The sequence below is a fragment of the Globicephala melas genome, chromosome 14 (assembly GCF_963455315.2).
Source record: "Globicephala melas chromosome 14, mGloMel1.2, whole genome shotgun sequence".
Lineage (NCBI taxonomy): Eukaryota > Metazoa > Chordata > Mammalia > Artiodactyla > Delphinidae > Globicephala > Globicephala melas.
Genome location: NC_083327.1, coordinates 10,117,675 through 10,140,641, shown reverse-complemented (window position 1 = coordinate 10,140,641; position 22,967 = coordinate 10,117,675). Strand labels below are relative to the sequence as shown.

The 22,967-nt window shown below is 42.3% G+C and overlaps 1 protein-coding gene and 1 non-coding gene across 6 annotated transcripts in view; one reads left to right on the top strand and one right to left on the bottom strand.

The window, feature by feature from the left end:
* Positions 1-22,967, top strand: part of SLC17A5 (solute carrier family 17 member 5) — a 59,362-nt gene that overhangs the window by 25,776 nt on the left and 10,619 nt on the right. For all 5 annotated transcript variants that reach the window (XM_060283395.1, XM_030859314.2, XM_060283394.2 and 2 more), the window contains exons 7-9: positions 6,311-6,469; positions 10,944-11,076; positions 12,953-13,100. In XM_060283395.1, coding sequence (XP_060139378.1) covers positions 6,311-6,469; positions 10,944-11,076; positions 12,953-13,100 — 440 coding nt within the window. The remainder of the gene's footprint in view (positions 1-6,310; positions 6,470-10,943; positions 11,077-12,952; positions 13,101-22,967) is intronic.
* On the bottom strand, positions 17,091-17,163 carry TRNAA-UGC (transfer RNA alanine (anticodon UGC)). Its single transcript has one exon. It is a non-coding gene; the product is annotated as a tRNA-Ala (tRNA).

Sequence of the window (22,967 nt, the reverse complement as noted above, 5' to 3'; positions counted from 1 at the left end):
GATGTCCCTTTTTTTTTTCAGATGTAGAAGGAAGGATTTATTATTACTTGCAATGAGTAAGGAGAACACGGGGGATTTTCCCCAAAGCAATGCCTCTCTCTCTTTTTTTTTTAAATTGAAGTATAGTTGATGTATAGTATTATGTAAGTTACAGGTATACAATATAATGATTCACAATTTTTAAAGATTATGCTCCATTTATAGTTATTATAAAATATTGGCTATATTCCCCATGTTGTACAATATATCCTTGTAGCCTATTTTATACCTAATAGTTTGTACCTCTTTATCCCCTACCCTTATGATGTCCCTCCCCCCTTCCCTCTCCCCACTGATAATCATTAGTTTTTTCTCTATATCTGTGAGTCTGCTTCTTTTTTGTTATCTTCACTAGTTTGTTGTATTTTTTTTAGATTCCACAATTAATGATATCATACAGTATTTGTCTTCCTCTGTCTGACTTATTTCACTTAGCATAATGCCCTCCAAGTCCATCCATGGTGCTACAAATGGCAAAATTTCATTCTTTTTTACAGCTGAATAGTATTCCATTGTGTATGTTTACCATATCTTCTTTATCCATTCCTCTGTTGATGGACATTTAGGTTGCTTCCATGTCTTGGCTATTGTAAACAGTGCTCCAATGAACATTGGGGTGCATGTATCCTTTCGGACCATGTTTTTCTCCAGATATATGCCCAGGAGTGGGATTGCTGGATCATATGGTAATTCCATTTTTAGTTTTTTAAGGAACCTCCATACTGTTCTCCATAGTGGCTGCACCAATTTACCTTCCCAACAACAGTGCAAGAGGGTTCTCATCTCTCCACACCTTCTCCAGCATTTATTGCTTGTGGATTTTTTGATGATAGCCATTTTGACTGGTGTGAGGTGTATCTCATTGTAGTTTTTTTAAATATTTATTATTTATTTGGCTGCACTGGGTCTTAGTTGCAGCATGTGAGGTCTTCGTTGCTGCATGCAGGATTTTCATGCGGGATCTTCATTGCGGTGTGCAGCATCTTTAGTTGTGGCATGAAGGATCTTTAGTTGCAGCATGCAGGATCTTTTTTTTTTTTTTTTTTAGTTGCAGCATGCAGAATATTTAGCTGCAACATACGGGATCTTTTAGTTGTGGCATGCAGACTCTTAGTTGCAGTATGTGAGATCTAGTTCCCTGACCAGGGATCAAACCCAGGCCCCCTGCGTTGGGAGCATGGAGTCTTACCTGCTGGACCACCAGGGAAGTCCCCTCATTGTAGTTTTGATTTGCATTTCTCTAATATTTAGCAATGTTGAACATCTTTTCATGTGCCTCTTGGCCATCTGTATGTCTTCTTTGGAGAAGTGTCTATTTAGGTCTTCTTTCCATTTTTTATTGGATTGTTTGTTTTTTTGATGTTGAGTTGTATGAGCTGTGTATATATGTTGGATATTAACCCCTTATCAGTCATATCATTTGCAAATATATTCTCTCATTCAGTAGGTTGTCTTTTCGTTTTGTTGATGGTTTACTTTGCTGTGCAAAAGCTTTTAAGTTTCATTAGGTCCCATTTGTTTATTTTTGCTTTTATTTACTTGGCTTTAGAAAACAGATCCAAGAAAATATTGCTACAATTTATGTCAGAGGGTGTTCTGCCTATGTTTTCCTCTAGGAATTTTATGGTATCCAGTCTTACGTTTAGGTCTTTAATCCATTTTTAGTTATTATTTTTGTGTCTGGTGTTACAGAATGTTATAATTTTTTCTTTTACATGTAGCTGTCCAGTTTTCCCAGCATCGCTTATTGAAGAGACTGTCTTTTCTCCATTGTATATTCTTGCCCCCATTGTTGTAGATTAATTGACCATAAGTGCCTGGATTTATTTCTGGGCTTTCTACTCGGTTCCATTAATCTATGTGTCTGTTTTTGTGCCAGTACCATACTGGTTTGATTACTATAGCTTTATAATATAGTCTGAAGTCAGGAGCACATTCCTCCAGCTCTGTTCTTCTTTCTCAAGATTGTTTTGGATATTTGAGGTCTTTTACGTTTCCGTACAAATTTTAAAATTATTTGTTCTGGTTCTGTGCAAAAAAAGCCATTGGTATTCTGATAGGGAGTGCATTGAATCTGTAGATTGCCTTGGGTAGTATGGTCATTGTAACAATATTAATTCTTCCAATCCAAGAACACATTATATGAAGGTCTCTTTTTAAAAAAATTTTTAAGACATTACCACTTTACCCATTGGAGTTTTCTTTTCTCAAGAGATCTCGTATTGGTTTTTTTCTTTTCTTAAGTCTTTTTTTAAAAACATTTATTTATTTGGCTGAGCCGGGTCTTAGTTGCAGCATGCAGGATCTTCGATCTTCGTTGCAGCATGCAGGTTCTTTAGTTGCAGCATGTGGACTCTTAGTTGTGGCATGTGGGAGTAGATCTGCTTTTGGTTTTTTTCTTTTCTTTACTTAAGTCTTTTTTTTTTAATATTTATTTATTTGGCCGTGCTGGGTCTTAGTTGCAGCACGCAGGATCTTCAGTCTTCATTGCAACATGCAGGTTCTTTAATTGCAGCATGTGGACTCTTAGTTGCGGCATGTGGGATCTAGTTCCCTGACCAGGGATCAAATGCAGGCCCCCTGCATTGGGAGCATGGAGTCTTAGACACTGGACCACCAGGGAAGTCCCTTTACTTAAGTCTTGAGAACAGCATGTTTTATAACTGTTTTGCTTCTCTTTTATACCTTTTAGAAAGAGTGTACAATTTTGCAGCCTTAAGCAAATGAGGGCTCTGGCTTGAATATTTAGTTGACCTAACTTAAGAACATGTATTGCATGCAGCTTTTTCTCAACCAATTTGCTTTTATTTGCATTTGACAGGAAGACATTTTTTTTGTGAAGTTACGCATAGAAGATACTCAAATGTTGTTGAATATCCTTACCCTTCCTTTATAGTCTAGAAGAATTTGCTCATCTGACAACAAATACATTTTTGTTTTGTCCTTTTCTGCTTTAACTTGTATGAAGAAAAAGCTGTATGGGCTATTATTGCTAATTTAATGATGCATTCTCTATACAAGATCCAAGACCTCATTGATTGTTCCTTCAGAAATTCCCTTACTCAAATATCTAAAGAAAATTTGCTCCCAGCCAAGAGGGGCTAGAGCTGGTTCACAGGCTACTTCAGGGTTCACAGCTGGGAGCAAGATCTGTATGTCTTTTACATAACACACAGGCATGCGTGACTCCTGCCAGGTCTCTTGACATGTTTCTAGATCCCTCTGCCCCCAGAAAGGCACTTTTGCCCGTGGATGGATGCCAAATTGTTGCTGGGGGTGGAGGACAATGGATACCAGTAGGAGACATATTATTTGGCCATCTTGCTGACGTCACTCTCCACATATAGCTGGTTATGGTTGAGTGATTCTCCAGAAACATCAGATTATCAAAAATTCAATTGATATACTGCAAAAATATTCCAGTATGGCCCAGTTTGCTTCAGTTTTGCTTCATTTGTACAAGCAAGATTACGCCTAAATACTGGTGAAGAGCTACAAAAGCTATTATCAGAGCTTCTAAAACATCACCATCAGTAAGTGTAAATACATGCAGCATGAGTCTTAAAATTATTACGTATTTCACATTAAAGTTTATATTTCCAGGAGGGGGGAATACATTATTCAGAATATATTTAGTTTTCAGAGATCAGATACATTTAAGCTCGTATCTTTCAACACAGAAGTGTGATTTCGTTTCCTTTGTGAGTTTCACAGCCATGTAAAAAGAGCTATATTCCAAATTCCTTTAAACTCTAAAATCTCTAGACTGGTTTTTTCCTTCCTCTTTGTCCTAAGATTTTCAAGCAAGGGGTGGCAGAGGGCAGGGGGGAGGTTGCAGAATTCTTTAATTACTACAGCAGAGGATCCCAAAGTTTGCTACACTTTGAAATCACCTGGGGATCTTTAAAAAATACAGCCACCTACCTCCTACACACCTCCCAACCTGATTTAATTGGTCTCAGTGTAATATTGGCCCTGGAGTGTTTTAAGCTCCCCCGGTGATTCTAATGTGCAGCAAAGTTTGGGAACCACTGCTGTGTAGAATCACCAGGGAAGCTTTTTAAAATATCTGCCTTGCTCTAGAGCCCGCGAGCCACAACTACTGAAGCCTCCACGCCTAGAGCCCGTGCTCCGCAAGAGAAGCCACCGCAATGAGAAGCCCGCGCACCGCAACAAAGAGTAGCCCCTGCTCACCGCAACTAGAGAAAGCCCGCGCGCAGCAACGAAAACCCAGTGCAGCCAAAACTAAATAAGCAACAAATAAATAAATAAAAGAAAAATGAATCCCTTACTGATAAATAAATAAATAAATAAATAAAATATATGCCTTGGCCCTCCACTCGGAAGTTTGGCTTTGGCTTTGATTCAGCAGGTCTGGGGTAGAACACAGCCATCTGTAATTTTGAAGTGTCAAAGGTGATTCTGAAGCATAGCTAGAATCGAGAACCACTGCTATGTAAGAATAAATGTCCCCTCTCCTTCTCTGCTCCCACCTCCCCTACATCTTTGACATAGTGGAGAGCACAAGAGCATATCTACCAAGTCACAACAAAAGTCCCTAGAAAAAGGCCACAAGAAGGTTAATACTGGTTCTTCCTCTTTTTTTTTTTTTTGTTTTTTTTTGGTTCTTCCTCTTTTTGAAATAATAGTGAACCCTGGAGGTAGAAACATAGATTGCTCTAGCTTTTGAGGAAGACACAGCAGAGCCTCAGGATATAGGAAATGTAAGGAACTGACTGATTTCCCAGGCCAGTGGTCTTCAGGCTTTACTTAATCATGCATCAATAAAGCAATGGGGACAGGGGCTTAACAACCTGAATATATGCATGTTTTTACAGTTATCTACATGCACTGCTGTACGTATGGACGTTATAAAACTTACATAAAGATAGGCTCTTTAAAGGGTGAGTAAGGTGAAATAAACAGTATGTACATCAGTTTTGAATTTTAATAGGAGAAACCTTTTTATCACTTAAAATTAGTAATGATATGTTGTTTAATGGGACCAGTGTGTTTGAATACGGTGTATTTTTTAAAATAAATTTATTTATTTATTTATTTATTGGCTGCATTGGGTCTTTGTTGCTGTGCACAGGCTTTCTCTAGTTGCAGCGAGCAGGGGCTACTCTTTGTTGTGGTGCGCAGGCTTCTCATTGCGGCGGCTTCTCTTGTTGCGGAGCACGGGCTCCAGACGCGCAGGCTCAGTACTTGTGGCGCACGGGCTTAGTTGCTCCACGGCATGTGGGATCTTCCCAGGCCAGGGCTTGAACCCATGTCCCCTGCACTGGCAGGTGGATTCTTAATCCCTGCACCACCAGGGAAGTCCCAATACGGTGTATTTGATGAGCCTGCCATTATTTCGCTTGGTGAAAGGACTCAAGAGGAAAAGTGTCAATTCTACTATTTTCTTGGTGCTCACTCGTGCTTACATTATTAGACTTCTGTTTACTTTCTCCTTAAGAATCTTTTGAAGACATTGTTTGATTTTGTAGATTTGTTTTAATTAAAACTGGCTAATAAAATCCATACATCCATTTTAAAAGGCAGATGTAAACTGTAACATGCTGTAATGTGTTACACCGAGGGCAGACCAACAAGTAAGGATGCCATTAACCCCTTTTCATTGGGGAGATCATACAACATGGGATGGTCTGACATATTCCAGGGCCAACCTGTTTGTTAAATATTAATAGAGTTTAATTTCTCTTTGTACAATAAAAGTGAGTATAGATAGAAGATCTGTATGTCTTTCCACACCATGGTGTATTATCTTGCTACCGCTGGGGTGCTTACATCCTGCTTTGAAGACGGTTACTCCAGATGTGGCCACATAAAAACCACCTATGGCACAGTTCTTATAGATCATTGGAAATGAACGAAGATTGGAGAATGAAATATGAATTCTAATAGGACTTCTAATCTCTTTCCTTTGCCCTTACGTCAGCCTCTGAATTTGATTATTAAACTGTCCTCTGTGTTTTAGGTGGAGAAAGTAATATTGCAGGTGACTTCTGACATTCGTAAGGAGTATTTAGTTTGACATTTTAGCTCTAAGATTACATTTCTGTTTTTTCTTCAGATCTGAATCATGGAGTTTCTATTGCTGTTTAATACTTTAATAGAGTTGTTTAAAACTCTGGGATTTAGTAATCAAGGTTGATAACGTATTCTAGATGGAATTTTAGCTGATCGGATACAGATCTAAACATAGCACGAACATAGCTGTAGCTTATCCTAATTATGCCTGTTTTTTTTTTTTTTTCTTTTTCAGCTCTCTTCACAGAAGTCAGTGCCATGGGTACCTATGCTGAAATCACTAGCACTTTGGGCTATTGTAGTTGCACATTTTTCTTACAACTGGACTTTTTATACTTTATTGACCTTATTGCCTACTTATATGAAGGAGGTCCTAAGGTTCAATATTCAAGAGGTAAGAAAACATAAGTATCTGCTTCTTATAGAGAGTGTACAGAATTTGTTTTTATCTATGCGAGACTCAGTTATTTTGCATCTTCCATTTTACTCTGATATACTAAATCCTAGAGACTGCTCTTTTTAGCCTTGCTTGTTCCTTTCCTCTGTGTGTGTTAACTCTTGATTCAGAGTATCTTGGCTGGTATGCCCTTTAACTGTGAAGGTCTTACTAGTCCCCAGGAACATGCCAGGATCTCAGATGATAAATGCAGGTGGTACCATATTCCCTTGGGATGGTAGCCCGACTCTGCTGGGAGCCAAGAGGGGTGTTGGGAGACACAAGGTTCTTGTACAGAAGTCACTCTGCAGTGTTATCCAGGTGTTGGCAGAGCTATAGTTGCAAAGCTGTGTGAGACAGACCCCCCACTAAAACTGCCAGTTCCTTCTGAACTCATCAAACTGAGGCAATTCCTATTATCTCTATGTTGACGGAATTTGTCTTTAAAGAGATTGAAGAAAAACCTAAAGAGAAAGAGGCACAGTTTGTAAGTAAATTTGGTCGTGTTTTTGCCTTCAAGATGAAGGATAAATCAAAGATGTGAAGGTTAGCAGCTAAAATGATAAAACTCTTAGAAGTGTCCATCTTTGTGACTTTGGGCTGGGCAACAGTTTCTTACATATGACACCAAAAGCACACAATGACCAAAGGAAAATATAGATAAATTGGGCTTCATCAAAATTGAAAACTTTTGTGCCGCAAAGGACACTATCGAGAATAAAAACCCACTGAATGGGAGAAAATATTTGCAAATCATATATCTGATAAATATATAAAGAATTTATACAACTCAATAATAGAAGGATAAATAACCCAATTTTTTAAATGGGCAAAGGATTTGAATAGACATTTCTCCAAAGATATGCAAGTGACCAATAAGCCCAGGTAATGATGCTCAACATTATTACTCAATGGTTTGCACAGCAAAGGAAACCATAAACAGGATGAAAAGACAACCCTCAGAATGGGAGAAAATATTTGCAAACGAAGCAACTGACAAAGGATTAATCTCCAAAATATACAAGCAGCTCATGCAGCTCAATATCAAAAAAACAAGCAAGGGTCTTCCCTGGTGGCGTAGTGGTTAAGAATCTTCCTGCTAATGCAGGGGACACGGGTTTGAGCCCTGGTCCAGAAAGATCCCACGTGCCGCGGAACAACTAAGCCTGTGTGCCACAACTACTGAGTCTGCACGCTAGAGCCCGCAAGCCAAAACTACTGAGCCCGCATGCCACAACTACTGAAGCCCGTGTGCCTAGAGCCCGTGCTCCACAATAAGAGAAGCCACTTCAATGGGAAGCCCATGCACCACAACAAAGAGTAGCCCCTGCTTGCCACAGCTAGAGAAAGCCTGTGCACAGCAACAAAGACCCAACACAGCCAAAACTAATAAATTAATTAATTTTAAAAAAAAATAAGCAACAAAATCCAAAAATGGGCAGAAGACCTAAATAGACATTTCTCCAAAGAAGATATACAGATTGCCAACAAACACATGAAAGGATGCTCAACATCACTAATCATTAGAGAAATACAAGTCAAAACCACAATGAGGTATCACCTCACACCGGTCAGAATGGCCATCATCAAAAAATCTACAAACAATAAATGCTGGAGAGGGTGTGGAGAAAAGGGAACCCACGTACTGTTGGTGGGAATGTAAATTGATACAGCCACTATGGAGAACAGTATGGAGGTTCTTAAAAAACTAAAAATGGAATTACCATATGATCCAGCAATCCCACTACTGGGCATATACCAGAGAAAACCATAATTCAAAAAGAGTCATGTACCACAATGTTCATTGCAACACTGCTTATGACAGCCAGGACATGGAAGCAACCTAAGTGTCCATCGACAGATGCATGGATAAAGAAGATGTGTCACATATATACAATGGAATATTACTCAGCCATAAAAAGAAACAAAACTGAGTTATTTGTAGTGAGGTGGATGGACCTAGTGACTGTCATACAGAGTGAAGTAAGTCAGAAAGAGAGAAACAAATACCGTGTGCTAACACATATATATGGAATCTAAAAAAAAAAAGGTTCTGATGAACCTAGGGGAAGTACAGGAATAAAGACACAGACGTAGAGAATGGTCTTGAGGACACAGGGAGGAGGAAAGGTAAGCTGGGAGGACGAAGTGAGAGAGTAGCATTGACTATGCTGGTATATACACTACCAAATGTAAAATAGATAGCTAGTGGGAGCTGCACTGCACAGGGAGATCAGCTCGGTGCTTTGTGACCACCTAGAGGGGTGGGATAGGGAGGGTGGGAGGGAGATGCAAGAGGGAGGGGATATGGGGATATATGTATACACATAGCTGATTCACTTTGTTATACAGTAGAAACTAACACACCATTGTAAAGCAATTATACTCCAATAAAGATGTCAAAAATAAAATTTATTTGCCAAAACAATATATATATATATATATATATATATATATATACACAGAAATGGAACACAAAACCATAATGAGATACCACTTCACACCTATTAGAATCAGAAAACCAATAACAAGTGTTGGTGAGGATGTAGAGGAAACAGAACCCTCACACATTGCTGGTGGGGATGTCGCTGTTATGGAAAACAGTTTGGCAATTCCTCAGAAAGTTAAATATAAAGTTATTATTATGACCCAGAAATTCCATTCCTGGGTCTATACCCAAGAGAACTGAAAACATCTGTGCACACAAAAACATGTACATGTACACAAAAGTTCATAACATTATTCGTAATGATGAAAACGTGGAAACCACCCGAATATGTATCAGCTGGTGAATAGATAAACAAAATATGGTATATTCCACAGTGGACTGTTACGCAGCCACAGAGTGGAAGCCCTGGAAGTAAAGCAGAAGCCTGGGTGGTGAATGTGATGATAGCAAGGCTGACTGCACAACTGCATTGGTTACAAGGACTTAGAGCTGTCAACAGTGTTAAAGTGAACTGTTCCGTCACCTCACTTCCAAGGCATACTGAAAACACTGGCCACATGGACCAAACCTTAAACGTGACCCAAACAGCTAAGCTGTGAAGAACTCCTCTAGTTACTTTTGAAAAAAGAGATCCATTATACTTGAAATATATCCACCAATTGCATTGACAGAAGTTAAACTGAAATAAGGCTTTGCCAATAGCGTGGGACGGATTTGTTGCAAGCAACCTTGCTTTTCCTAAGCTCTCTGTTAACAGAGCCTGTCTCCTACTGTAGTGACAAATTGCATGCAAGTTTAAAGATCATTCCACTGATGCTTCTATTTGCAATTTTCCCAGGAGAACTATAGAAAGAATGAAATATCAATAGCTTACTGGTAATTAGTATATGTACTTAATTGCCTTCATTTATTTATTTATTTATTTTTTTATTTTTTTTTTTTTTTTGCGGTACGCGGGCCTCTCACTGTTGTGGCCTCTCCCGTTGCGGAGCACAGGTTCCGGACGCGCAGGCTCAGCAGCCATGGCTTATGGGCCCAGCCGCTCCGCGGCATGTGGGATCTTCCCGGACCGGGACACGAACCCGTGTCCCCTGCATCTGCAGGCGGACTCTCAACCACTGCGCCACCAGGGAAGCCCACGTTTGTTTTTTTTTAACTTCATCTTGATTTTGCATACTTTAATTTCGGAACAAAATAAACAAAAAAAAACACAATACACAACCTTCAAACCCCATGTCAAATGTGGAAAGGGATAGGACTTGAGGCCCTTGTATCCTGCCTTAGACAGAAGGACAAAAATAAAACCACTAGACGTCAGCAGAGGGAGCCAGGTGGGCCAGGGCCACTGGGGCTGCCGCTGGGGGAGCCATGGGGACACTCTACGGAGGGAACAAAGTCTGCAGATAGCGCTGTCACTTCATCCTCATCAGTGCCCCTGCCCAGCTCGATCATGCAGTAGAAGCGGTTGGAGCAGGTCTGGGGATCCTCAAGCGAGAAGCCGGAAGAGAGCAGTATAGTTTCGAGCAGCACCTAGACGGTGCTCACTTTAGAATAATTCATTAAGCTATACATTTGACTTATGTGCTTTTCTCTATCTGAATTTTATTTTATAATAAAAATTATTTTTAAAGTAAATAACTAAATGAAAACTGTCCCGTGGGGGAAAATCCATAGGCTAATAGGAGGACGTCTTCTCTCACTGAAGCTACAGCCCAAGTGCCAAAATAACATTCAAGATTACCCTGAGCATACTGCACTATGGGAGCTCTGGTTCCCTCTGAGACAGGCTCTCTGGGACTGCATTGAACTGAATCCCATAATCCTTAGAAAAATCAGACTTATTTGCTGTATTATATAAAAATTAACAGAATACTGCTATGAATCTCCTTTGCTTTCATATGGTGGTGGATGTGTGTGTGTGTATATGTTGTTTTGGTTCTTCCTCCCTCCATAATTAATTCCGGATCTTCTTATTCCTTCCAGAATGGGTTTTTATCTGCAGTCCCTTATTTAGGCTGCTGGTTATGTATGATCCTGTCTGGTCAGGCCGCTGACAATTTAAGGGCAAAATGGAATTTTTCAACTCTATGTGTTCGAAGAGTTTTTAGCCTTATAGGTAGGTAAAAATGAATCAGGTTTGGTTTTGGTTTACAATTATTTACTGTGTTTACAAGGCAAGGCAAAATAAAAATGATAATAGTAGTCATTTGTTCACATATTAAAACAATATATTTTAATGCATGTAGTGCACGTCTATACAAGATGGTTCTTTTTGAATGATGCATTATGAAGATTAAGATTTATAATATCCTATTATATCTACCATACTCTTGTAACTATAAAAAAAGGTATGCTTTGCTGAATATCTTCCCCAGAATATTTTTTTAATTTATTTATTTATTATTGGCTGTGTTGGGTCTTTGTTGCTGCGCGCGGGCTTTCTCTAGTTGCAGTAAGCGGGGGCTACTCTTTGTTGTGGTGCACGGGCTTCTCATTGCGGTGGCTTCTCTTGTTGCGGAGCACGGGTTCTAGGTGCGCGGGCTTCAGTAGTTGTGGCCCACGGGCTCTAGAGCGCAGGCTCAGTAGTTGTAGCGCACGGGCTTAGTTGCTCCGCGGCATGTGGGATCTTCCCGGACCAGGGCTCGAACCCGTGTCCCTTGCCTTGGCAGGCAGATTCTTATCCATTGCGCCACCAGGGAAGTCCATCTTCCCCAGAATTTTAAAAATCACTTTGTTTTCAACTCTAAGTTTGCAATGAAAATAAGATTTTTAAGTCTCCATCCCTTTTCTATTTTAAATTTCAATCAAAAATGTATACTAACATTATTATATCAAATGAGGAGCTATAAATCAAAGCTGTAACTCAAAGGAAGCTTAAATAATCATGTGTTTCAGAGTCTGATTTCAGAAATGTGAATTTTAGAACTATGTAGGACAGGGACTTCCCTGGCAGTCCAGTGGCTTCCACTGCAGGGGGCACGGGTTTGATCCCTGGTCTGGCAACTAAGATCCCACATGCCATGTGGCGTGGCCAGGAAATAAATTTTTAAAAAAACAAAAAAACCCATGTAGGACAATTATTCGAGTAAGTAGAGACCCTCAAAGTCACTGATGACTGTACTTCCATAATTACATTGTAAAGGGACCCTATTCAATGTAATTCTGAAAACACCTTCTGAGCACCTGCAGCTACAATGTGCTGTCCAGTCCCACTGCTTACTGACCTCGACTCTGGAGAAATTTTTCCACATCTACAAGTGAAATAAATCCCTTTAGATTTAATTCGATTTTTTCTTTTTTGGCTTTCTGTGGACCTGCTCTGTCTAGTACAGTAGCCACTAGCCATATGTGGCTGTTTAAATGTAATTGAAATTTAAAAATAAGTTCCTTGGTTGCAGTATATACAAATACAACATTTCCATCATCACAGAGAGTTGTTGGATGGCACTGCTATTGACACAGAGAGAAAACAGCAGCCCACTCGTTAGGTCCCTTCCTATATTACTTGTATTTTATGCTTAACTGCCTGTAATAAACTCCACGTATCGTTTTCAGTTGTCAAAACCTAGATGGAGTGTTTTTCTAACTTTATCCAGCAAAGTTTATTATTTAGTTTATCTTCTTTGGTTATGTGAACTTTGAATCACATTCTGTATCAACTATTGCTTCTCTCTAGAACCATATTCTTCAGTCATTCTCTTGTTCTTTTCTTAAACATTGTAGAACTTTGAGTGCTGGTCACACGTAGATTTAATAACATTGCATAGTGAGATTTTTGTTTTTTATGTTTTATAATAGTTGCATTAATCCTATATGTTTTCCAGCAAATTTTTTTTCATGAAACTGTAATTTAAACTGAGTCTTCGAGGCAATATACTGTTTCTACAGTAGATGGCAGTAATATCAAATCTCAGATTTATGCTATATTAAAGAGCAAGCAAATATTAATGCTGGGGCTTCCTTTTTTTCTTTTTATAATTTTTTCACTCCAGGAATGATTGGACCTGCAGTATTCCTGGTAGCCGCTGGATTTATAGGTTGTGATTATTCTTTGGCTGTTGCGTTCCTAACCATATCCACAACGCTGGGAGGCTTTTGCTCCTCTGGATTTAGCATCAACCATCTGGACATTGCTCCTTCGTGAGTACTGATATATAAAGATTCGTTCTGACTGACTTGAAACTATTTCCTTTAAGTGTGGTAAAATATATATAACATAAAATTTGCCATTTTTAAGCGTATAGTTCTGTGGCATTAAGTACATCCATTCACATTATTATGCAACCATCACCATGATCCATTCCAGAACGTTTTTATCTTCCCACACTGAAACCCTGGACCCATTAAACGCTAACTCCCATTCCCCCCGCTCATGCCCCAGCCCCTGGCAACTGCCATTCTACTACTTTCTGTCTCTATGCATTTGACTACTCTAGGAATGACACCACACAGCTAGTAAATGATAGAGCCACAACTTCCCCCTAAAATCTTACTTTTAATCCCAGAATTCTTTCTACAGCTATTTCTCTGGAAATATTCTTTGGGCCTGTGCCAGTTGACAAGGTAGAGGAGGGGATTATGTAAATATTTTAACCCAGGGGATTTGATGCACTTAATTTTTTTTTTAAATAATGAATATGAATTTATTTTTGGAGAAAAGACCAGTAGTCTCCTGCCACCTTTCCCCTACCCCCAGTTCTTCCCACCTAGACTACCACAGAATCTTCTGATTTCTGTTAATCCTTGTCTCCCATCCCTTCAATAAATACTTCTAAATAAGCTCCAACAAACTGATGCTCACAGAGCTTGAGTGGACCTTTGAAATCATTCTAATCCAGTCTCTGGTTTTATATAAGAAGTCCAGGAAGGCTCCGTAGCATGGGAGATGCTTAACTCTGGGCGGGGTCCTGTCTGCCGCTCCATAATGCTACAGGGGCTCATTCTCGGCCTGTGGTCCACTGCCGTTTCCTCTCCATCCATCCGAATCCTTTCCAGTTCACATCCCAGTTCTTCATTAAGCCTTTCCAGGCCATTGTGCTTTTTTCTCTTCCTTTTCTCAATTTACAACTTTATGCTGGATACCATACCTTAATTTGTAATTATTTCTAAATGTAACTCTTCTCTTTCTTACCTCCCCAATTTGCATGTAAGCTTCCTCAGACTGAGACATCCTGTATACCCATATCACAGCTTCTGCAGAAGGAGAGGCACCCCCAGTCCATACTTGCTGAGTGGTTGATTTATCTGATCATACTAAGCAAATAGGAGCTTCAGTGCTACATACCCTTAACAGTGGGGAACCAAAGAAAGAACACCAGCAACACTTGTGTATTGGGCCAAGAAACCGTTTGAAACAAAATGTAGCCTCAGCAAACGCTCTGGGGCTATAATCTCTGAGAGTTCAGGGCCCAAGTCTGTCTTATTAACCCCAGAAGTACCAGCACCTGGCCCTGTGTTGGGCCATGGTCAGTGCTCAGTCAATCAATTACATGAATGGAAGAATGAAAATAGACGTTCATATTCAGTACCATGTCAAAATTCTTTCTAAAACGCTATTTGTGTGTTGACCTTACTGTGTGTCGGTCAACACTTTTCTTTAAAGCTCTTTCTTATGAGAAATAAGAAATAAGGGAAGAATTTTGTGAACTTTACAAGCTGGAAAATGTTTGTTAAGTATACATATCGGTGAGTTAAGAACTGAAGGAGTTTTGGACTTGCCCGGCGGTCCAGTGGTTAAGACTCTGCGCCTGCAATGCAGGGGCATGGGTTCAATCCCTGTTCAAGGAACTAAGATCCCATATGCCATGCAGCACAGCCAAAAAAAAAAAAAAAAAGAAGAACTGAAGGAGTTTAACATAAGGAAAGAGAAGAAGAATAGTAAATTAACTTGGAAAGTAAATTAATTAATTTTTTTTAAAAAAGTAATTTAATTTACTTGGAAAGTAAATTAATCTCAAGAGAACTTCGTTAAACGTAGTGAAAGTTTGAAAGATTGGATACAAACCTAACTGAAATAATAAAGAGCCCATTGAAGCAGAAGGAGTAAAGGCGTAAGATGCCATTTCCGTGGGGACCAGGGCCAGCCCACTGCCCTAAACAAATCTCTGCTCGGGCTTGAGACTTGGACTTGAGATTTACAAAGTAGAGAAAAGGATTCAAGGAATAGGAAATAATTAAAGGACTGTTCCTTTACGCTACTGATTAGAAAAGGAATCTGGAAAGGATTTCCCTTGGAATAAGTTAAACAAATAGCATTGTTTTTATAAACTATGTGTGGTTTATAGAATCAGAGAAAGTTAGAAGTGGGAAGGATTTGGAGTGTTCTTGTCTCTTACTATGCCGACTGTGGTCCACGGAGCAGCGGCATGATTGTGCAAAATGCAGATCCTCAGGCATCTCCCCAGACTTACTGAACTAGAATCTGCATCTTTAGATCCTCAGGGATCTAAGGGATCCTTTAGAACCCTTGTACCTTTGAGCATGAGACCCTGGTCTGGTCCAGTCCTCTGATGCACACAACAAACGTTTAGAGAGTACCTGCTATACCATCAGTCCTCCACGTAGTGCTACAGAAAATAAAACCCAGCTCCTGCTCGCAATGAGATTAGTCTAGTTAGGAAAGAAACAATAAAAAATAAACAATTGTAATATATTACGATGATAATTAATTCTTTCAAAAAATAATTATCAAATGCCTACCAGCCACAACAGCACAACTGTGGCCTGTGGAGCTCCTAGTGTAGGGTGGTGGACATGAAAGAAATAAAAACCAACTTTTTGAAGAGAAAGTTGAGAGAATATAGTAGGGGGATATAATGCAGATCAGGGAGCAAGGGAAGGTCTCTCTGAGCAAGTGATATTTAAGCTAAAGCCTGAAGAACGAGTAAGAAGTTAGGCAAAAAGGAAGTAGTATTCCCGATAGAGGAATTTACATGACAGGAAGAAGAAACTGGTGTGTGTCTCAGTCTGCTTGCACTGCCAGAACAAATACCATAGACTGGGTACCTTAATCAACAGAAATTTTTCTCACAGTTCTAGAGGCTAGAATTCCAAGATCAAGGTGCCAACACAATTGTTTTCTGGTGAGGACTCTTCCTGGTTTGCAGAAGAGCTGACCCCTTGCTGTGTGCTCACACGGCCTTTCTTCAGGTATGCGTGTATGGGTGTGTGCAGAGAGGGCGAGAGCTCTGGTGTCTCTTACTCTTCTTATAAGGGCACCAGCCCTGTCAGATTAGGGTCCCACCCTTATGATCTCATTTAACCTTTATCACCTCGTAAAGACCCTGTCTCGAAATGCAATCACACTGAGGGGTAGGGCTTCAACATATGAATTTTGGAAGCACGCATTCAGTCCATAACAGCGTATTGCACGTAACTGAGAGAAGGTCATTTGTGGCTGAGATGCAGGGAAGAAAGCCACTGGAAAGTAAGCAGGAGCCTATAGTAAGCGTTTCATATTGTATCCAAAGCAAGTAAGAAGTGACATTCTCTGTATTTTAAGGTCACTCTGTGAGGACGAATACAAGTGGAGAAAGCCAATTAGGAGGCTATTGCGGTAATCCATATAGGAGGTGATGATGGCCTGGAATGGGGATAGAAGATGTAAAGAAGTAGATAGATTTGAGATCTTTGTGATTACAATAGGTGGGACTTGACAGTAGATTAGACCTGAAGAGGAAGATACCAAGGATGATAATTTCCATGTATTTTGCATGGGCAGATAGTTGTGCCGCTTACTGAAACTGGGATGTCTGGAGGAAGAAGAGTCTTGGGGTAAGATAAAAAATTTCACAGGTTAGGGCTTCCCTGGTGGCGCAGTGGTTGGGAGTCCGCCTGCCGATACGGGGGGGTGCGGGTTCGTGCCCCGGTCCGGGAGGATCCCGTGTGCCGCGGAGCAGCTGGGCCCACGAGCCGTGGCCGCTGGGCCTGCGTGTCCGGAGCCTGTGCTCTGCGGCAGGAGAGGCCACGGCAGTGAGAGGCCCGCGTACCGCCAAAAAAAAAAAAAAAAAATTTCACAGGTTAAATTTTTTTTTTAATATTTATTAATTTAGCTGCGCTGGGTCTTAGTTGCAGCACGTGGGATCTTCGCTGCAGCATGCGGGATCTTTAGTTGAGGCATACAGGATCTAGTTCCCCGACCAGGGATTGAACCCGGGCCCCCTGCATTGCAAGCGCAGAGTCTTAACCACTGGACCGCCAGGGAAGTCCCTTAAATTTTAGATATTTGTGAAAATCGTTTAGAAAATAGTAGTTGTAGGCAGGTTGACATTTGGATCTGGAACTCAGAAAATCAGTCTGACCAGAAATGAAAATTAGGGAAGAGTGATCCACATTTCAGAGTTTGTAAAGACAAGGATTGCCTGGTGAGAGAGAGTAGAATGACAAGATGAGGGATCCCCAGGACTGGGTCTTGACAAATATGTAGAGACCAGAAAGAGGGGAAATAACCAGACAAGGAGACCAGAAAGGAGCAACCAGGGAGATAGAAGGAAAATCAAGAATGTGGTGTCAAGGAAGCCAAGACTATCCCGTCTTCAGTTCAAGAATGAGATCTGAACAAGAGATAAAGGTGTAGGAGTGGTCAACGTATGAGTAGTAGATGAAACCGTGGGCTTGGATGAAATTACTCAGCAAACTGTGACGAGAACCTTGGGAATCCATTAAGAGAAAGAAGAGCCTGATGCAGAGATAACTGAGAAGGGGGCTTCCCTGGTGGCGGAGTGGTTAAGAATCTGCCTGCCAATGCAGGGGACACAGGTTCGAGCCCTGGTCCCGGAAGACCCCACATTGCGTGGAGCAGCTAAGCCCGTGCACCACAACTACCGAGCCTGTGCTCTAGAGCCCGCGAGCCACAACTACTGAAGCCCACGCACCACAACTACTGAAGCCCACGCGCCTAGAGCCTGCGCTCCTCAACAAGAGAAGCCACCGCAATGAGAAGCCCGCGTACTGCAACGAGTAGTTGCTCGCCACAACTAGAGAAAGCCCGTGCGCAGCAAGGAGGACCCAATACAGCCAAAAGTAAAATAAACTTATTTAAAAAAAAAAAGACTTACATTTTCATTATAAAAAAAAAAAGATAACTGAGAAGAAGCAACAGGAGAAGGATAAGGAAAAATAAGTAGAGATTAGGATCCCCAAAGGGAAAGTTTGATCAGCAATGTCAGATGCGCCAGAGAAGCCAAGTAAAATAAGAACGAACGTGTTCCTTGGATTGGACAACCAGATGGAGAAGTTCATTAAAGATCTTGGTGACAGTGCTTCCATGGAGGAAGGAGAAGGAAGCTAGGCTGAAGGCAGCATACAGCAGTGGTTTCAGAGTGTGATCCTTAACCCATCCACATCAAAATCAGCAGGAGTGCTTGCTGAAAACAAAGCAGAATTGTTGATCACAGAACTAGGAATCTGCATTTTGTTGCCCCTCCATGTTGTCCTCATGGACATTAAAATTTGAGAACCATTGCCAATAAACAGCTATTTCAAAACTATTAACCATGAAGGAAAGGAAAAAAAGCTAAAGATGGACACATGCTGCTGGAGGATTTTGAGACCTAAGTATGTTAATATGCTGAGAAAAGAAGGCCAGTAAAGGATGAGAGATTAAAAGTTAAAAGAAAGAAGTAAAAATGAGAGGCTGGTAGAATGCAGGAAGGAATGACATCCAGTGCCCAGTGGAAGGGATGAGCTTTCAACTGAGAAAAGAAGGAAAGCAGTAAGATGGGTTCAGTTGAAGAAAAGTTTTCAGGTGAGTTGAGAAGCCAAGGATTGTGGTTTTAAAATACCTCCATGGGGGCTTCCCTGGTGGCTCAGTGGTTGAGAGTCTGCCTGCCAATGCAGGGGACACAGGTTCGTGCCCCAGTGTGGGAAGATTCCACGTGCCGTGGAGCGGCTGGGCCCGTGAGCCATGGCCGCTGAGCCTGCGCGTCCAGAGCCTGTGCTCCGCAACGGGAGAGGCCGCAACAGTGAGAGGCCCGCGTACCGCAAAAAAATAAATAAATAATAAAATACCTCCATGGGACTTCCCTGGTGGTGCAGTGGTTAAGAATGCGCCTGCCAATGCAGGGGACATGGGTTCGAGCCCTGGTCTGGGAAGATCCTACATGCCACGGAGCAACTAAGCCTGTGCACCACAACTACTGAGCCTGCGCTCTAGAGCCCATGAGCCACAACTACTGAGCCGCGTGCCTCAACTACTGAAGCCCGCGCACCTAGAGCCCGTGCTTCGCAACAAGAGAAGCCACTGCGGTGAGAAGCCCGCGCACCACAACAAAGAGTAGCCTCTGCTCACCGCAACTAGAGAAAGCCCACGTGCAGCAACGAAGACACAACGCTGCCGAAAGTAAAAGAATTAATTTTTTTAAAAAAAGATTCTGGGGCTTCCCTGGTGGCGCAGTGGTTGGGAGTCCGCCTGCCGATGCAGGGGACGCGGGTTCATGCCCCGGTCCGGGAGGATCCCACATGCCGCGGAGCGGCTGGGCCCCTGAGCCATGGCCGCTGAGCCTGCGCGTCCGGAGCCTGTGCTCCGCAACGGGAGAGGCCACAGCAGTGAGAGGCCCGCGTACCGCAAAAAAAAAAAAAAAAAAAAAAAAAAAAAAAAGATTCTGGTTCAAAAGATAAAATGCATATACAAAGCTTTAAAAAAAATAAAATAACTCCACAAGTTCTTTAACGCTCTTCCCTTCAAAAGGTGGAGCCTTTGTCCCCTCCCTTTGCGTGTGGGCTGGGTTTAGTGACCTGTTTCTAAGGAGTAGAATCCGGCAGAAGTGATGGTGTCTGACTGGGTCCCAGGAGGCAGTGTAGCACCCTGCTTGCTCTTTCTCTCTCAGATGACTCACACTGGGGGTGCCAGCTGCCATATGGTGAGGACACTCAGAACCCAGTGCAAGGCCCAGTGGGGAGGAACGAGGCCTCCAGCCAGCAGACACATGAGTGGGATCAGAAGCTGGTCCTCCAGCCCCAGGCCGACCTTCAGATGACCGCGGCCCCGGCCAACAGCGTCACTGAAATCTCCTGAGAGATTCTGAGCCAGAATCTCCCAGCTGAGCCCCTCCTACATTCCTGACCCACAGAAACCGTCAGATGACAGATATTTGTTATCTGAAGCTGCTGCCTTTGGAGGTAATTTATTATGTGGCAGTAAATAACTGATTAAAAAATCTTAAGTGTTTTTGATTTTCTCTGTGACATGGGAGTCAGGTTCATTGCTGAGACTAAGAAAAAAATAGAGTAAAAGACTTGAGAATGGGCTTCCCTGGTGGCACAGTGGTTGAGGGTCCGCCTGCCGATGCAGGGGACGCGGGTTCGTGCCCCGGTCCAGGAAGATCCCACATGCCGCGGAGCGGCTGGGCCTGTGAGCCATGGCCGCTGAGCCTGCGTGTCCGGAGCCTGAGAAAAATAGTCACTGAGAACTCATAGAAGGGATCTGGGCTTTGGTGAGGATCACCTCAGGTTGGACAGGACTCGTGTGCTCTCCCTAGTTTACAAGGTGGTTTTTCCTTTGAGTGCTGTTCAGCAGCCCAAGTGGAGGACTGAAAGTGTGCTGTTGAATTGATCTAGGCTTGAGATTTCAACAAGCTGAGTCAAAGGGATCTGGGAATTGGGAGTCTGGGCACAGCAGAGGCCCAGGCTGTGTCATCTCTCAGACACTTTTAGTTGAAGGAATGGAAACCCTAATTCAAGCTGGCTAAACATCATAATGTATTCGTGTAAAGTCCAGAGACGGGAGGCTTCAAGCAGGAGTTGATATCCAGCTGTCCACTAATCTCACCCAAGACTCGTTTCTTTTCCACTCTCTACCCTGCCTTTCATACCTGTTTTATCCTAAGGCTGGATCTGCAAATAAAATCATACAGTGAAATGATTGCCAGTAACAACGAGGGTTACATGCTTCTTTTTTTTTTTTTTTTTTTGCAGTACGCGGGCCTCTCACCGTTGTGGCCTCTCCCATTGCGGAGCACAGGCTCCGGACGCGCAGGCTCAGCGGCCATGACTCACGGGCCCAGCCACTCCGCGGCACGTGGGATCCTCCCAGACTGGGGCACAAACCCGTGTCCCCTGCATCGGCAGGCGGACTCTCAACCACTGAGCCACCAGGGAAGCCCTACATGCTTCTTCATTCACATGAAGCAAGAAAGAAAATGATCTTTTCCTCTTTCCATCAGGGAAATACAGGCTTCATTTGGAACCAGACTGAGTCACATATCCACGCCTGAACCAACCCCCATGGCCAAGGGAATGCCATTAGACTTCAGCACAATCAGCACCCGCCCCTAAGTTAGAGGTGAAGGAGTCAGGGCCCCTAAGCCTCATGGGAATGGACGCCGAGGCAGCCATTGGTGACGTCCACACAACAGGTGAAGATATGAACACAAAGAAAAGAACTCATTTGGAAGATGAAGAAACTCAGGCACAGAGGAGCTGTGTGACTTGCAAAGTCACAGTTAGCAAACGGCAGACCGAAGGCTTGAATCCAGGTCTTCCAGCTCTGTGGTCCCGGGATCTTTTTGCTACATCAAGGTGCCTCTCAATGACTTATTTAAAAGATCTTACAAATTGGTCATTGAAGAGGCACTAGCAGTTATTCTGAAAACTCAGGAAAAAGAATTCATTGCAGAGAACAGATACGTACTTTGGTTGCCTCAGTTAATGTGATTTTATTATAAAACTAAGGAAATAAATACGGGAAATAAAAATGATAACGAATGTAGAAGTGGCTAAGCAGCCACCCAGCCAGAAGGAGGGTGGTAAGCCACGCACTCCATTTCATGAAGCTGCAGTGCAGTCTGGGACTGATCAGGTGCCTGAAGTCTGTCAGAGCTCTGGCATGGCCCCACTATGCTCTCGCAAACTGGCAGTGAAGGAAAACTGGATCATTAAATAGAAATTGGAGCTATTGTCAAAAGAAGATGAAAATGCATGCCAGGGCTTCCCTGGTGGCGCAGTGGTTGGGAGTCCGCCTGCCAATGCAGGGGACACGGGTTCGAGCCCTGGTCCGGGAAGAGCCCACGTGCCGCGGAGCAGCTAAGCCCGTGCGCCGCAACTACTGAGCCTGCGCTCTAGAACCTGCGAGCCACAGCTACTGAAGCCTGTACACCTAGAGCCTGTGCTCCGCCACAAGAGAAGCCACTGCAATGGGAAGCCCACGCACCACAACAAAGAGTAGCCCCCGCTCGCCGCAACTAGAGAAAGCCCGCGTGCAGCAACGAAGACCCAACACAGCCAAAAATAAACATAAAATAAAATTAATTAATTTAAAAAGAAAATGCATGCTAGAGAAGGAAAAAACACATATCCATGGTACCTACCTTATAAAATTGTTTTGAGGATTAAGTAAAGCACAGAGAGACAGAGAACACTTCACTCATAATGTAATAAATGCATTTGCACATAATGCGATAAACTTCATTATTATTTTCTGGCAAACTTTGAGTCAGGTGCCATGATCAGGGTCACAAATCAATCCAAGCAGAATACTAAAGGGATGATTGATGAGCTCTTGGAAAAGAAAATACTGATCACTAAGGAGCCACCGCTGGGTCACTAAGCCCCAGAATAGCAAAGTTCTCAACATCATTTTCGACCGTGTATACACAATATATTTGGTATATCAGGATTTCAGCAAGGTCTCCCATGATGTCCTTTTAGACAGGATGGAGAGAGAGGAACTGGATGTACAATTAGGTGGATTTGTCATCACTAAACTTCAGTGTCATAGCATGCTGATTAATGGACCTAGTCATTAAGCAAGCACTGTGCCAAGCACCGTAGCAGATGTTGAAGACATAAACATGAAACCCTGCTTGCACCTGGGTAAGCTTCTGCTGGCTTGGAGGGTGATATGGTGTTGTCCTGAAGCATTTACTGGGCAGCCTGCAGGCAGTATCCTGGAACTGGGCTTCAAGCATCAGCTGGGTTGGTTGAACGCTCGGTCTGAAAGACCCTGGTCCAGCCCTGACATTTTATGAGTCCTTTATTTATTTATTTATTTATTTTGCTCTTAAAATGACA